This window comes from Hetaerina americana, unplaced genomic scaffold (genome assembly GCF_022747635.1).
Source record: "Hetaerina americana unplaced genomic scaffold, ioHetAmer1.1.p SCAF_7, whole genome shotgun sequence".
NCBI classification, from domain to species: domain Eukaryota; kingdom Metazoa; phylum Arthropoda; class Insecta; order Odonata; family Calopterygidae; genus Hetaerina; species Hetaerina americana.
The window spans coordinates 20,414,718-20,432,578 of record NW_027287316.1 but is presented as its reverse complement, the minus strand read 5'-3'; the positions used below and the strand labels follow the sequence as shown (position 1 = coordinate 20,432,578).

Below are 17,861 nucleotides of genomic sequence, written 5' to 3'. Positions count from 1 at the left end.
ATTGTTGACTCTATGAGACTTCTATTACCACTACATATTATTATAAGAAAAAAATACAAACATTTAAATAATCTTTGCCACGAAAATAAAAGACCCAAAATAACTTTCCAGAAATACTTACCTTCTAAGTTTATGATATACACGCTGCCAATCTGGCTCGGATGACCTTGGATTACTCTTGACTATCCTATTTCCAACCCTGCCATAAAATCGGACACTGCTCCTCGAGGATGACTCAAGAGCTGCCTTCTCAGCCTCATCATCCTCTGACTCAATAACAGCCAATACAGTTGCAATCTGGGCATTGGTAAAATGAAACTGTGCCAATTCTCGCCAGAGTCGTTGTTCACCATAAACCAAGTTACGAATGACCTCACTTCCAGCACCTGCACTACTCTCAAGGTCTCTATGATCAGCAAGACGGAGCAAAATTTCTCTCACACATTCCTCTGGAAGGTTCTGAAGTTTTGGAAAGACATCATCCCCGGGCTGGAAAGTATAAAACAGAAGGCTAACATTAATTGAATTTCACCAGGGCAAAACCAGGACACTGATGCAGAATGCTCACTTCAACTATATATTTTAATCATCAATGCTAATCCTAAGGACACTAGCGATGGGATGATATCACAAATTCAATTGTCAATACTTTGACCAGAATTATCATAACACCTTTATAAATCTGATAAATTTATTCTTCTGATTATATTCAGCAATTTTACCAATTTTTAGTGATGGCTAGAGGACCAGTAAGAAAATGTAATATTATTGATCAAATTCATGGCATCAAAAAATCTCTTCTCTAACCATAACAACTTCATCATCATCATACCTTGTCCCATCACCTTGTGTGTGCAATGGGTTTGATGTACACAAGGTGTCTACAGACATTAGTTAAGGACATTATCTAGGCACTGAGGGTAGGCATGCAAAAGCAAACAATAATTATTATTTTTAAGGGCTATTTGATTAGTTTATGATATAAAGTCAACATAGCACCAACCAAAATATATTTGTCCTACTGTTCAAATGTCTATATGAATGAGGAATCAGGTGTCCAAACACATCCAATATTTGCTGACCAGGAAAGACAGGTGTATATCTAGGATGTTTACTGGATACCTCAAAATCTAATGGATTTAACTTTCCCATAAATTGGATTTTCTGCCACAAGACATGGGTGCACTTTAATTTTTAAAAAAACAAGTTTATATTGCAAAAACATACATTGAATCATATCCTGCTAACTTGCTGTAGGCCTTGATTTATCCAAAGTCCTCATAAGAAAATATTTCAGACTTGAAATTTATACAAATTTCTTAATAATCTAGGGTGAATTAACTTTTACAATCAAGTTTCTCCAAATTGATAAATTTTATAATTAATAGAGGAGTAAAATATCATTTTAAAAGATTATGTATTGCTTATAAAGAAAAAACGTATTCAAATAAAGGTCTAAAACACTTTATGATGATTCTGTAATAGAATTGAGGTGAACTTGATACAAGGTTTGAATAAAAAGTATCGGGAACAATTGTTTCCTGACATTACTGAACATTGCAGTATGCTCGCACCATTCAGGCTCGGTGGTGAGGGGTCTAACCTTCAACACACGCCAAGCACCAATCACCAGCGAGAATTCATTCAGGCTAGAACGTGTGTTAGTGGACTCCTGTTAAGTGACTCGGTGCAAATGCAAAATGCAGTGAACCATTGAACAGTGGTACAACATCAAATTTTGTGTTGGACTGGGGAAATCAAGTACGAAGACATTGGGCATGGCTTGTCAAGTGCTTAAGGCTGAGAGAATGTCACAAACTGCAGTTTTAAGAATCAAAAGCTGTTGAAAGATGGTCCAGAGAGTGTGGAGGACAAGGACTTGCTGGACGGTCGTCGACATCAAGAACCAACAACAACATGCAATGTGTCCATGAAGAGCTGGACTCAGACCGTTGGTGAAGAGTATCGCAGATCATATTGGCATTGATAAGATGACAGTGCACAACATTATCACTGAAATTAGGTGATGCACAAGATCTGCACTAAACTCGTCCTGAAAGTCTTGACGGACGACAAAGAGCAGAGTCGAGTATCTGCTTCCAAAGGGCTTCTGTCATGGCATTGTGATGATTCCCCAACCCCCTTACAGCCCCGACTTGGCACCAGAAAACTCATTTCTTATTGTCAAAAGTGAAATCCTCCCGCAAAAGACACCACTATGGGACCATAAGTGACATCAAAGAAGCTTGCACGCGTACCCTTAAGGACCTTCCGCCTACCAAGGAGCTTCCGAGTCATGGAAAAGCCACTGGCAAAAGTGTGTTGACACTCATGGGATGTACTTTGAAGAATTTTGAGGCATTGTAACAATATCTGAAATTAACCATTTTTTCCTAAACTTTTCCCGACACTTTTTATACAAACCTTGTAAATAATATCTCATGAGAAATCATTCATGTCTAAGGGAGAATTACTCCAATTTTCTTCAAAATAAACCTGACCGCATCAATAAAATCACTTGCCTCATTGATCTGGATGCGTGCTGCTATGTTCAGGATGCGATTGATGGTTGAGAGGTGTCTTTCCCAGAGTGTTGTGCTGCCGAGGGGCCTCCCCCAGCAAGACGAGCAGTCTTCTCGCATGAGGCGGAGTTGAGACAGAAGTCCACGAAGCAGGTGAATGTTCTGTTGGCTGGAACTCACTGTAATCGCCGAGAACAAATAACAGCATAATCACTGGCCCAAGAGGACACCTGATACTTTCCAATGACCAAAGCCAATTTTTGTGATATCTTTCACAAACTCTTCTAGCCTCGCTAAGTCATTCCAACTGTAAAGTTGTTATCTCATTAGAAACCATACATTACATTATAGAAATGCATCCAGATCAAGTTTTTAATGAAAGAATCCTAAAACCCACAAAAGAAAATTATGAATAAATCAGATCAGCTGTAGCATGAGCAGTATTGGAAATACACAACATAGAATGGCATCCTTTCCAATGACAAAAATCAAAGATTTTCTTGAGGAAATATTAGTGTTTTGAGGTTTAGTCCAGATTCCTGAATAATTGAAGTAGGGCATGAATATATTTTGGCTAAAATTAAATGACTTTCAAACCATTGTAACCAGCAGGTAGAATCATGGTCCAAAGTATGTTTTTTTATGTAAATACCTTGTGTGCTGAGCTTCATTCTTAGTTCAAGTTTCAAAAGTAACTACTCTTGTGAAGAGAGATGATAACTCTCTCACAATATCTAAATGAGTAAGCTGCTTTTCTTTTTTCTTATTTTTCAAGTATGTGCATGTATTGCATGCTTGGATATCACTGAAAAAGCCATGTAATTGCATTTCCTATATCAAAGGATTAAGTAGACTTCTGGTAAAACCGACAAACTAACTAAGGGATGAATACACATAGGGCATGATCTATTGATTCAGATGAATTTTAATCCCCTCCTGTTTTCCATATTTTGTGGTACCTTAGCCATTTGACATAGATTCATAATACTACTAAAACTAGGTTTGCAATTTGAGTTCATCACTCATTAATTAAACAGCATTTATTCTTTTGTAACAGTTAGATCAAAGGGTAACATAATTCATATGAGCCAGATTCACATTAGTCCATACTGCTGATTGGGTTAGCCTGGTGGGCAATATGTTGTCCTACTAACCTTAAGATTTCAGCTTTTAGCCCCCTATCATGCATGGATTTTATGCGATGATAATGGTTTTAAATAGGCAAGTCCCTGAAGACTAACATTTTTGCCAAATAAATTTTGATATTATTGCGCTTATTACTCTTTGCACTAAGTCATTACTAATAATTTGTAAAGACATGAAACTCCTTAGCTTTTTTATCTATGATTACATTATTATTAGTAAACTAATAACACTGCATTCATTAAACACCAATACCACAGTATTTATCTCAAAGGTTATTTTTCTATATAGCTTTATACAGGAGGCATGGTAGAGTGCCGGGCTCATGGCCTGAGGGTTCATGTCTCTGGGCACCCTCAGCTTCATCCAAGCTGTGTGATATTTTGGATGCCAGATCTTTCTGAGGAGCCACAGGCAGCATAAGGGAAGAAACTGGTCCTCACTACTCTGACATGTGAATTTAACTTTCCACATAGGCCTAGGTGCTCTACCCTTATTCACCAAACCATCCTTTGAGGCAACTCCTGAGGTTGGCTTTATGTAGGTTATTCTTACTCTAAGCATTATAGTGAAATTTGGATATCAGGACATGCAAATCCTGAAGACAATTAATGAAAAATTATGCATCATGTACCTTGGTAGGCTACTTCCTCTAGCATATTAAATAATACTTTCTGGGCACAGCCAGAGAGAGCTGCTACTTTTTGGCTGGACACTAGAAGATCTAAGAGCTTGCAGATATAGTTAAATCTTCTAACATCTCGAACAGCACTTCGGAAATCTAGTCTCTTAAGAGCATCACTCAGCCCATTGAAACCAGCAATCTGAAAAAGGTTTACACAATATAGACACATTTCATAAATTATTGTGCTTGAAAGAAGACACATGGAAGCAGCTGTGGAAGGCACACTATGATACTTCTGAAATTCAAAAAATATCTTTTCAAGTTTCAGATATTAAGTACAGAGGCTGCTTTTACTGCTAAAACTGCTTTTTTACTGCTTTTACTGCTTAAATTGTTTTGATAAATCACTCTGCTAATTGAAATAATGCGGTGTGAATTTCATCGACTAGTTTGCAAATCCAAACAAAAATGTTTTGAATAATAATAAAAGGAATATTTATTTTTAAAAAGCTTTATTATACACTAGTAGGGGGGAGAACATGCTTTGCAAAGACATAAAGTTACCTTAATTATTATTGTTATTGATAATCTACCAGTTACGGTAGGTTTTGGATGGACATAGGCTACCTAACAGTATGGTGACAATTCCCTTTTCTCTGCTAACAAAACATAACCTGACATCAAGCATTACATTTATTCTCTCATATATTCTGCATTTTTCCTTCCTCCATTAATTTCATCTAAGATGCCTGCTCTATTTCTACTGTTTCCTTTTTTGCCTAATGCTCTCCCATGTACCTCAGCCTACAACATCCCATTGCAAATCAACATGCTCTACATCCATCTTTCCTGCCTCCTTTGGATTTTTCCAATAATCTCCTCTCCTATCCCACAATGCCTAGCACTTCCTCATTTGTTTTCCTTTCAGTCCACTTCACCTTTTTCATCCTTCTCCTCACCCACTCTCCAAAAGTCTCCAATCTACATCTATCACCCTGCTTCATTGACCATGTTTCCACGCCATACATACCCACACTCCATATCAAAGTTTTTAACTAGTGTTTTCTTAACAACCTAACTCTGAGTCACTGTCATCAACTCCCTCCTCATGAAACCCCTCCTTTTTGAATCTGATGCTATTGTTACTAAATTATGGTCCAAGTCTGCATCTGCTCCAAGGAAATTATGTGAATTAATCACACTGTTCTTAAATCTGTATCTAACCATAATATAGTCTAACTGATATCATCCTGAATCCACAGGCATTTTACATGTGTACATATGCCTTTTGTAGTGTCTGCACCAAGTGTTGGTGATGATTGACCCCTGTCTTTGTTAGAACTCTATTTCTTTCTCCCTGTAGTCGTTCCTTGTACCTAAACCATAATCCCACACCTCATCATCACCTCTCCCTTTCTCTGCTGTCACATTCCAATCCCCCATCATTATCAAATGTTTTCCTACAGGAACACTGATGATTGCCCTCTGAATGATTTTATACTTTTTCAACTTCTACCTCCCTATGATTGCTTGGTGGCATGTATACCTGAACAATGACCAAGTTCATTGGTTCCACTTTTACTTCTACAAGTAATATTCTAACCATTGCTTGGTCTCGGTTAACTACCCCTCTTCATACCTTTTTATTCAATATTATTGCCACCTCCTAAATGGCTGTCTTCCCCTCTGTTGTACGTTACTCTATAACTATTACTCCAGTCCCCACAATCCTTCCATCATACTTCGCACAGTCCTAAAACATCTTTATTTCCTCCCTCCATCTCTTGCTTTATATTTTCTAATTTTCCTGCCATCAACATCCCCCTAGCTTACCAAGACCCTATTCTAACTAATTCGGTCCTCTGCTGCATCATCTGTGCTGCTACTGTCACTTTTGCTTTGCAAGGACTTCATGAGATGATGTCCGTAGAAGCATTGCTTCCCCCACTTCCCGGCATCATACATGGCAGACTGGGCTGAGTCCCACAGTTACAAGGACTCATTTTCTCTATAGTGCCTACTATACAATTCTAGGGATAGGTTATTGAGGTTTCCTTTTGTCTTCCTCAATAGTGTTTTTAATGTGGCACCATGACTTAATGGCTGTCCCTTTGGGGTCAGATGCCTTCGCAGCTGTCTCACTGAGTAACAGACGCTGCAAAGACTACCTTTCGTCTGGCTCTTACCCTTTACTCTATCTGGCATGGATGACCCTACCACGAGCAAATATCACTGCTCCCGCCAGCACAGCTCTTAGGGTCATCAGAATGCACAAACCCTCTCACCCCATTAAAGTTGTTGGCCATGGGAGGGGGAAGCTTATTTCCCACCAAAATTATCTTTGTTCTTGGCTGAGCATACTTTGCATTTACCTTGATACTTTGTGAGATCAGTTTTAGTTCCTATTCCATAATAGGTAAAGGCTACATCATGTGAGGACTAGAGGATGATAAGTTTGATATCCCACGCGGTTAAAGTTGTTCTCAGGATCATAAACAAAAGGATAGAGAGTAGGGCAAATGATTACTTAGGGGATGATCAGTTTGGGTTTAGGAAGGGGAGAGGTACGCGTGATGCCATTGCAGTAATGAGATTATTAATCGAGAGAAATATAGAACACAACCAGGAGGTATTTGCCTGTTTCGTAGATTTCGAAAAAGCATTTGATAAAGTGAATTGGGAAAACTAATGAGTGTATTGCAGAAAATAGGAATAGATTGGAGGGAAAGGAGGCTAATCCACAACCTGTACATGTCTCAGACTGCTCAGGTGCGAGAGGGGAACGGGGAGTCCGGTTGGGCAGTGTTAGGAAGAGGTGTAAGGCAGGGTTGCCCATTATCACTGTTGCTGTTCAACCTGTATGCAGAGGAAATGATTAAAGAGGAATGGGAAGAACTGGAGGTAGGAATGAAAGTGGGCGGGGAATTCATAAAATCAGTTAGGTCTGCTGATGACCAAGCTTTAGTTTGTCAGTCAGCCAAGGGGCTGCAAGCATTGCTTAGTGAATTGGAAATTCAGTGCGACAGGTATGGGATGAGAATCAATATTAATAAAACAAAGGTCATGCGATTCTCTAGAAAGAAAAAAGCTAAGCTTAACATTAGTATAGGAGGGCAAAAACTAGAGCAGGTAGAACAGTTTACGTATCTCGGTAGTGTTTTGGACCAACACGGTCAAAGTAGTAAGGACGTAAGGAGAAGAATTGCGCTAGGCAAAGAGGCTTTCACAAGGAAGAGGGAGTTGATGACGGGGACCTTGAGTAAGGATGTTAAGAAAAGACTCGTATTAACTTTGATATGGAGCGTAGCTATTTACGGCGCGGAAATGTGGTCATTGAAGCAGCAGGATAGACGTAGATTGGAGGCTTTTGAAATGTGGGTGTGGAGAAGAATGGAGAAGGTGAAATGGACAGAGAAGAAAACAAACGAGGAAGTACTTGGTATGGTGGGCGAAGAGAGGGGTTTGTTGGGAGAAATCCTATGGAGGCAGGAAGTGGCTGAAGGGGGTATTGACCGGCAGCGGGATGTTGAAGACTGTTATTGAGGGGAGAATGTTAGGCAAACGAGGAAAGGGAAGGAACAGGATAGGGATGTTGGATGGGATGAAGGGAGGAAGAAAGTACTCAGAGCTGAAGAGGACCAACACGGTCAAAGTAGTAAGGACGTAAGGAGAAGAATTGCGCTAGGCAAAGAGGCTTTCACAAGGAAGAGGGAGTTGATGACGGGGACCTTGAGTAAGGATGTTAAGAAAAGACTCGTATTAACTTTGATATGGAGCGTAGCTATTTACGGTGCGGAAATGTGGTCATTGAAGCAGCAGGATAGACGTAGATTGGAGGCTTTTGAAATGTGGGTGTGGAGAAGAATGGAGAAGGTGAAATGGACAGAGAAGAAAACAAACAAGGAAGTACTTGGTATGGTGGGCGAAGAGAGGGGTTTGTTGGGAGAAATCCTACGGAGGCAGGAAAAGTGGCTGAAGGGGGTATTGACCGGCAGCGGGATGTTGAAGACTGTTATTGAGGGGAGAATGTTAGGCATACGAGGAAAGGGAAGGAACAGAATAGGGATGTTGGATGGGATGAAGGGAGGAAGAAAGTACTCAGAGCTGAAGAGGGACCTGATGTAAAGTAGGATGCTGTGTTTTGCTAGGGGTCACAAATTATTAAATGAGTAATTATGTCCATCCAAAAACCTACCTTAACCCATAGATTACCTAATAAATAAAAAAATATATACAAAAATATAATGCAAGAAAGAGATAAAAATTTGAATGCAAATTACCTCACGCGTGCATTTAATTGTTATATGGCAGTGTGGCTGCACACTCATGTCTGAAAGAAAAAATGAAAAAATAAGATTATCTGAATATATCCAACAGTTAAAAATTTAAATATTTCAGTCAAAAGTATCCCTCTCATGTGTACAGGATCAGGCCCACCAGAATGAATTTTATGGATGCACAAAAGCCTGTCTTCACACAAAAGGATCAAAGAAAATTTAGGGCCATCTAGAGCATCCCAGTGTTTCCCTTATCCTGATTTCTTACATGTTAGGTTAAAAATCATTTCCAACTTCGTTATGGAACTTCTTCAGGGTATTCTATGATAAATGTAAAATATAACAAGTAGCATATCAAAAGCCTTATTTCAACAGTATGTGTAACTGGAAATTGTTTTTCAAAATGAAATGCAGAATCATCAGCATTGCTTTGACTTCCATACACAAATAAAATATTTTACAAGTGTCCGAGACCATGTACTAATAAAATATTTTCATTCCAAACCAAATTTCCCAGCCCTGAAGACACACTTTTTTACTCCAAAATGTGCTCTAAAATCAGCCTGTGTTTTATGGGCCGGAGAGATATGGATATAACTTCAACCCATTAGTGCGGGCCAATTCACCAGAGAAATACCTCCTATTAAGTACATTTTCCTGCATCAGGCCTAGAAAATGGTTGGTTGCCTTTATTAAACATTTCAATAGAATCGCCGTCTTGATACGGTGTAAGCAATGGAGATTTAATATACTGCGAAAAGTACTTCCTAAAAAAATTCCCAGATAAAAAGTTTTTTTTATGATGTTTAGTTTAGTTACATCTCACATGTAGTGCAGCTGTGAAACTTATACTCATTAGGCTAATGGTGATGTCACCCCTCTGCTAACATATACATACATTGCAAATCTCCCAAAAAACTTGCGAGTCTAAGGACATTCAGCCATAAGCAGTATGAGAGCGTCATAAAAGCAGAGAAAATGATTGCTTTCTAATACAGAGTTTGCTTATTTCAAAAAAATAACAGAAACTAAGCATCACATAAAAAGTCAAAATGATAATAACCTCACAGTATCTTAAGGAAGAAGATTGTCATACTATATTGTATTTTAACTTGAATTACAGCTTTTGGCCACCTCTGACTTAGAAGATGATATCAGAACAATTGGAGCCGAAAGTGGATTTATTAAATGCATATATAAGTAAAAAGGTGTATGTTCATAAGATCCTAAATTGGCAAAGCTGGAGGAACATTTTAAGAACTGAATAATAAATCACAAGAAGCACACAATTACTGTTTGAACAAAATTGATTTTAATTGAAACAAGAAAATAAGCAATAGCTATGTCTACAGCCGATTTTTCTGTGAAGTCATGGAGCAACTCACGACGAGAAATGGTCTGCGTATTCGCACCAGATCTACAATGGCACAAAAGCTGCCACTAGAATATGAAAGAAATGTAGCAAGGCACCAACTCATGATGTCACTCCCATGGGAATAATGAAATGGCAGTCAATTTCTAGTGCTTGTGATCGAAAAAGTCATGAAGAAAGTTAAAAGTAATACTATTACAATGTCTTTTTAAAATTGTTAAATTATCAATGCGCTACACAGAAGTACAGTTGATATTGTGCAAGAGGAAAATAACAACTCCTATGAAAATAACTATGGAATTGATTTAGCAGCAACGATGATGAATTTCTGGGATTCTAAAATGAATAAACATTAATATAGCTGCTAATTTTTAAGATATCAATTCCTTTGATCCTTTTCAGTCTGAACCAAGTATTTTTTATATTGTCTAACCTAAAAGAAATTACAGAGCATCTAATGGGCTGGGAAATATGGCATCATGTTTTGCTACATCCTCTTGATGGGGTAACTCTTTGGTTAAGTTCCATACGATCATGCACTAAGTGTCAAACTAAATTGTGAAAAATGTTTTTTTTACTAGAAAGTGCTTGTTTTATCACTTTAAATAAGACATAAAGCGTCTAACAGCCTTATTTTAGCATTAACTTCACTCTTATAATCATTTATATTGCTATAAAAAATGTAAAAGTTAATGAAAACTATGATAATCAAGGAGAATATATAAATTACATGAAAAAAATGATACAAATGTGGAGAATTAGAAATATAAATTTAAAGTCAAATCTGAACCATGAGAAAAGGGTAGGTTATAATATAAGCTTTTACAATCGTTTCTCTTAGAATCAATTTTACATAGAACTCCCATCTGCATATTTTCACTGGTGCCTCAAAATATGTTTATTAAAGGTTTAACCTCATTATGACAAGATTAATAAATTTCAGAAGGTCCACAAAATTCATTATTTCATAGGCCAAGCATTGAGTGGTTGGTTAGGTATCTTGTGATAAAGTTCAGAAGGTATCCCATTAAATACAATATACAGAGTATATACCATACAAATTATGAAAATAACATTTTTACTTTTTTTATTTTCTAAACCTAAACGCTAAGAAAGTACTGAAGGGCACAGTAATTAGTGGCCCTTTTGATGAGCATTACATATTTTATGATGTGCTCAGAGATAGCCACAAAAAAACTGATTTGATGCCAAGGGCTTCTTCATTTTAGTTCCACATTTGCATCATCACGGAAAGACCAGAGGGCCAATCTGTACCACGACTCATACTTTTATCAAATAGTGCAGAATATTCCCTAATTATATCCTATCCACTTTCACTGAAATGAGGTTGGAAGAAGTTATGCATAAATATTGTCATGGGAGCATAAAGACAAGGATAGCAAAGAAAATTATCGATTATAAACTGAAATCCAAGTAACTTACCATTAACTCTCTGCCTTTCATCACATGACTGGTACTCTCTTGTGAAGGAGTCTGTGTCTGTAATCATATTCTCCTTGTCCTCCTCTTCTTCCTCTCTCAACCTGCAAAGGAAATAAAGCTATTCAATCAACAAAGGCAAACCATGAAGTGTTTTCAAAACCAGAGTGGCCACAGGATTTCAGTCCTCTGATGACCAGGATAACTTTGTGCCAAATTATAAGTCTAAACACACAATGTATAATAAAAGAAAACCATAGACAAAGTATTGTTTAAACCTGTGGTTGGGGTATCAGTCCATAAGCAAACAGGCACCTGATGTGACCCTGAGAATGTCTATTGGTGCATCATAATTTAACTAAATTTCTTATAAATTCTGAAACCAATGAGTACCAGATTGAAAATATTTTAGCAGGTGGAAAAATAATTTATGAATCTGCCATTATCACAAAATAAATTGATAACTAAAAATACTGAAAATACTTTATCATTGTTTCAACTTCTAGAAGCTATCAGCGACCGATAATTGAATAGCAGATTGCTGTGGAAGTAGTAAACCTAGAGAGGGAATTGAACCACAAATTAATTCTGCCATCGCACGGCTTTCGGAAAATATTGACAATCCTTTGGCATCCCTTCCCTTACATTTCCACATATAAGATGCAGGTAATCAAATTCAAAGACTGATAAATGCCACAATACTAACTTCACCTGTTGGTGAACACACTAACAAGAGAATTTCATAGAGTACTGAATAATTATCTTTGATCAGGATTTGAACCCAAATACCTCTATATGTGATTGCTAAAAAACAAGACAGTAGCTTAACTGGCTGAAGCACCCACCTGAGGGATCTGGTTTTGAGCCCTGGTTAAGGAAAATGGCTTTTACAATATGATATTTTCATATATGTGATGGTAACCAGTTTACTACTGCCACAAGGGGTAGATGGTTTCCCTTATTGGCCTTGCCAGAGCACACAGGAAATAGTATTCGTTAAATTATAATGAATAAACAACATTTGAATCAATCATGACTGGTACACACACCATAAACAGGATCATTCACAGCAATGATGAAATCTTAGCTGCACAAGTTACTTTTCCTCAATATCACACATGAAGATTCAAAAATTTGCATTAACTTTGTGCATAACTACAATTACTTGACGACTTCAACCTAACTGGCTAAAGCTTAACTGAGAATGGACTGGCCTGAATTTTAATCCAGACTTAATTGATAATTGGTAATTGATTTTTCCAGGGTGAAACTTCTTGCAATTGTGTGAGCTCCATCATTAGGGAAGCTCAACTAAATTTAATTTTGCAGCATTTCTAGCAGTTTTTTTGAAACTGCAGAAGAACCTTAAAAATACCCTCAAAGAGATACATGGAAGCAATAGCAGTAACGTTGAAAGTGAAGAAATACGAAGCCACAATGAAACTGTCATATGGCAATAGCTCCACTGATGACCGTTGGCGATTGGTAATTACAGAACAACAATTTCATTTTGTAAAATCATTCGCCTTGACAACTTCGGCATCGTGTTCCGTGACGTGGGTCGAGCGTGGAGGTTCGCGTTAACAAAGCTCCTCACTACACCACAGGTCAGAGCCGACTGCCTTTTTCAGCGTCGCTTGCCAACATACCCCCCTCCAATCGCAGCCCGTCAGAGCGGTGCTGGGCGCGCCTGGAGCGGCGCGCCCAGCCCAGGAGTCAGTACACTTATTTTCCGGACGAACCCTGTATACTTTAGTCAGTTATGCCGCCGAGGCGACCTCTTACACTCCTCTACACTCAATGATTTTTACAGTCGACTCGAAACCGCGCACTATGTGTTAGCAAGTGAGAGCGTTGCCCGTCAGACTAACCCTAGCGGCGATTATTTATCGGCTATCACCACTTATGTTAATAAAAGGAAACACCGCGGGACGCTCACGTGCAGACTCGACCTGCTCGCTTGCCGCCGCCAAGGCCAAACGGAGCGATTGATTGAAAATCGAGAACGGAGCTTCCCGTGTGTCTGGACGGCTTGTATCCACACGGCGGGGACGGCCAAGTCTCGAGCCCGGCCTGCATTAATAATAATATGAGTCCCTTAAATGGCTCTCATAGCTGAGAGACGTGCATTAATAGATAATTCAATATCCAAATCATTTCTACTGGACTAACATTCGTTTAATTCGAAACTTTACATTTACGAAGTTATCAAGGCATCGATTTAAATATTGTGCAGAAAACTAGGTAATTTTAATTATCTCATCCATATCGAGAAAACAATTGAAATTATTATGCCTCCAAAAATTAAAAGTTAGCCACACGAACAAATAAAAAATAAACTATTAGTGATCATGATTCCTCTAAGTTTATGCAGCTGAATGTTTGGCGGTAGAAATTAGCCTGATTCCACTCAAGCCTTAAGTTAATAATGGGGAAAGTTAATAATTGAAAGTAAGACAGCAATACAAATTGCAAAAGCGACACATGGTCCGATACATGGAAGCACCGATATTCCCACTATAGACTTTAAGGAAAGCCAAGAAACATTGCCGATCAATAGCATCAATTGTGGGCGCTGTGACGAGGTGAAATTTAGTCATGTTGGTTTAAACACTAGATAATTTTCCTCAAACATTAAATGTATCACTTGATCGGTTTCGACGTTATCCTATCATTACTATCTAAAATTCACCTGAAAAGTTTAACCGGTTTGAGTGTTACAATAAATGTGTCAGTATATCAATGCCTATATTAAATTTGGGGTTAAAATACTGGCAGAGAAAGGGAAAAGTTAAATTACAAGTAGGAAGGTGTTGCTGTTTTTAGGAAAAAAAGGGCATATTATACTTCTTTAAACTCCCGCCTTTTGAAAATTCACTATGGATCCCAACGAATTTGAAGCCAATAAACTTGCGTCCACGTACGTAGGGTGTCGCGTTTCGGTTTTGTCGAGCACGGCGCAATTCGTATCGGGGTTCTTATCGACCTTGAAATACCCTCCTTTCTATGCAAAGCATCCGCCACGCGTGCACCTCGGAAATATCGCTTTTGGAACAAAATTTATTGCCATCATCACAGCGCCGTTGGGAGAAGGGAAGTGCGAAAGGGAAATTGACCTTGGGCGCCAAGCCCAAGGGGTCGAAAAAAATGTCAAATCGGCGAGAACAAGGGGGCGAAAAAGCTTTGCTCAGGGTCTTAAATTTGTCTTTTTCCACAGAGGGCCTCACTGTGCCACCCTGCCGGTCTTTCAAATGCGATGACGTGGAAAATGAAATGGGGTAACAAGTAAAAATCCAAACGCGAACGCACAGGCAATTGCGTATTATAATGGTGTATGCCTTTGAGTGAAAAATTACTTAGAATATTTAAAAGTTATTATTCATTGGGAGAGGTGATGGACAACTAAGGTATTGTGATAATTGGAATATATGAGAGGAGGAGGGATGGAAACATTAGACTTACGAGCCGAGGTGAGAAATGTTGTACGTGACACATGTCGGAGAGAGTGCTGTGATTTTAAGTGTTCTCAACTCATGCAAGAGAGGACTGGAACAAAAATGAAAAATCTTCCACATTCTTTAAACCCCAGCTCTCCAAAAGCTGATGCTACATTAATCTGATCCTTTCAATGTCGTGGCAATTGAATATCATTAATACTTAAGTCCTCGCTGTCATTATTCCAACCATTTGATCAGGTTCTCTTGTTCCCTTTACTGTGAGGGGGGGATAAGGGATTAAATTTTAGCATCAATAACCGATACGGTTAAATCTGTGCTTAAAACATGAGCGCTGACAGATAAAACCGAAATGAAGAAGGCGAATATCAAATGAACACATTTAAAATAGGTTTCATGACATTTAATCTCTATTTTATATATTTCAAACGAACAGTTTTTTATCCGGTTACAATCCAACAGTTATTAGCAGTCATGAGTAATGGCCCTTGAGGAAAGAAATTAACGTAGATTGGAAGCATTTGAAACGCGCGTATTGGAAGCCTGGAGAGAATAAGGACGGAGAGGAAGACAAACAAAGAACTCTTAGACATGGTAGAGGAAGATTGAGTGTTGTTGAGGGGTCAATCGAAAAAGGCAGGAAAAAATAGATGGAATATTATTGTATATTAAAAGACGATGGGATGTTCAAGCACCTGATGTATAGGAGAAGGATAAGAAATGGCAGGTAAAGAATAAGTGTTTTATTCGGTACGAAGGGGATATGAACTAGGCGATATTCATGAATGATTCTTTATTTTCCAGTCTATTACATGTTTTATCCGAAAGATTATTTGCAAACGTATTAATATTCTGTAGATCTTCAAAATGAACCTTTAGAAGTTCTTCGCATGACGACGACATTGCATAATACTAATAAGACTGCAGGGAAATAATAATAAATAAGTTTTCCGGGTCCTTCCAAAACCTACCCATTTCTCAATGGTTGACTAACTATAACAATACGTCATTATATACAAGGAAAAATCAGTGTAATTAGTAGATGACTCCATGAAATATATTGTATCATTTCATTTATGTACAAACTTTATCAAGTTGAAATGCATGGGGACTTTCGGTACTTAATGAATTCAAGTGATTATTTTATAAGTTCCAGACTTAGGGCGGTCAAATGGCTTCATCGTCCGTATACTGTCTTCATTCATAACGGTGAAAGGAATCAGTCGACTAAAGGATAACGCCACTGCTAATAATCATACGAACAACCAATATATTTGGCATAACAAGAACCGAAAAAGAGAAGCAATAAATTCATAAAAGTAATCCACCTGGCTAGACCATGGGGCAACGTGAGTGTGCCGTGAGTCCCGTAGAGGATTAACCTAATGGGATCCAGTTTCCCTGGATTCAGTTGGATGCCTCTTATCATTATGAAATTTTTGCCAATAAGGAAATCCTAGAGAATTATCATCCAAGGTTATAAATCCAAGGATTGGTTTATAGCACTCCTCCGACATATTCTGCTCCCCGCATCTTTCTTCATACAGTCATGTCGCCTTGCCCTGCAGAGTCTTCTATTAGTCACTTCATGTAATTCATATTTGGCATTCCTCTGTTGCTCTTCTATGGTTACTTTAATTATTCCCTTCAGTAATTCTTCACGTCTCTGAATGCACCTAATCAATTAATTTCCCTACCCCAATCATCAGTGCCCTCCACAAAATTATTTCACTCAATCTTCGAAGAGATTCGTGATGAATTACTCGGGACTCTCCATTTTATTTCCACCATTCTCCTAAGCACCTCCTTCTCATTGTTACTGAATTTTTCTTAGTTACGATCACTGTTTCACGTCCGCCTCAAAGCGAGCTCCATATCGATGGAGGCTCCTTGGAAAACGGTTCATGCTGAAGTTGTTTGACATTAGAAGCAGATTCCTTCTGTCAGTGAGAATCACCTTTGCTTGGGCTAATCCCTCGCTCTTGGTCCTTTCAATGCCAGAGATCCTCCCGTTTAAGAAAAGCGCTATAGCCATGAATAAATAAATACTCATCTAGACAAGTAGCCATCACTATCAATTACCCAAATCTTTACCAAAGCACCACCATGCGTAATTTTAATTAAAACAATATTAAATTTAAGCTACATAATTTTTCATCTCCTGAGCTCGAGATGAGAATAACAGAAAATACTCAAGTTCGGAATGAGAAGGGTTACCACAAGGAAAAACACTAAATGGTTTACCAAAATAAATTATAAGTTATTTAATTTTCAAATCGTATGGCATTAATTTTACTGCAATGCGATATAAAATCTCGCTCATACATAACATGCATGAATAACCTCATATATTTACGAGGGTCATCCGGAAAGTAGTACCCGTTCGTGAATTAAAGACACAAAAGTAAATATTAACAAACATAAAAAATTTTATTTGAAAGAGGATACTTTAAACTACTTCTCAACATAATCTCCAAGCAAATTAAGGCATTTGTCATAACGTGTGACAAGTTTCTGTATTCCTGCTGCATAGTCCTTCGCCGCCAGCTCATTGAGATACGCGAGGGACCCATCTTGCACAAATTTTTGCATAATGCAGATGGTGTTTAACAATTTCATGAACAATTGTTCGAGAAACATTGGGAAAATGCTCACAGATGTCATCAATTGTGACGCGCCGATCGTTCCTCACGAATTCGTCAACTGAGCTCACCAGTTGGTCTGTAATGACAGACGGTCTCCCCGAACGCTCATCGTCGTGTGTGTTCCCCCTCCCCATGTTGAAGTTGCGACACCACCGCCGAACAGACGACTCGTCCATTACATTGTCTCCATACACCTCCTTTAATTGGCGATGAATATCACATGGGCGAACGTTTCTTGCATTGAGGAATTTAATCACTGCCCTCACTTCACAACTGGCGGCGTTCTCAATTTTTTTAAACATTGTAAACAATCACAGAAACAACACAGGCAATGCTAGCGTCACGCAACTTGGCTCAGAGAAGGCAGACAAGCCACTGAAGC

At 38.4% G+C, this 17,861-nt stretch overlaps 1 protein-coding gene across 1 annotated transcript in view; it reads right to left on the bottom strand.

The window, feature by feature from the left end:
• LOC139696319 (F-box only protein 32) overlaps nt 1–17,861 on the bottom strand; it is a 72,601-nt gene that overhangs the window by 7,459 nt on the left and 47,281 nt on the right. The window contains exons 3-7 of the mRNA XM_071595031.1: nt 11,383–11,483; nt 8,571–8,620; nt 4,300–4,489; nt 2,523–2,701; nt 122–489 (exon numbers count right to left, since the gene is read on the bottom strand). Coding sequence (XP_071451132.1) covers nt 122–489; nt 2,523–2,701; nt 4,300–4,489; nt 8,571–8,620; nt 11,383–11,483 — 888 coding nt within the window. The remainder of the gene's footprint in view (nt 1–121; nt 490–2,522; nt 2,702–4,299; nt 4,490–8,570; nt 8,621–11,382; nt 11,484–17,861) is intronic.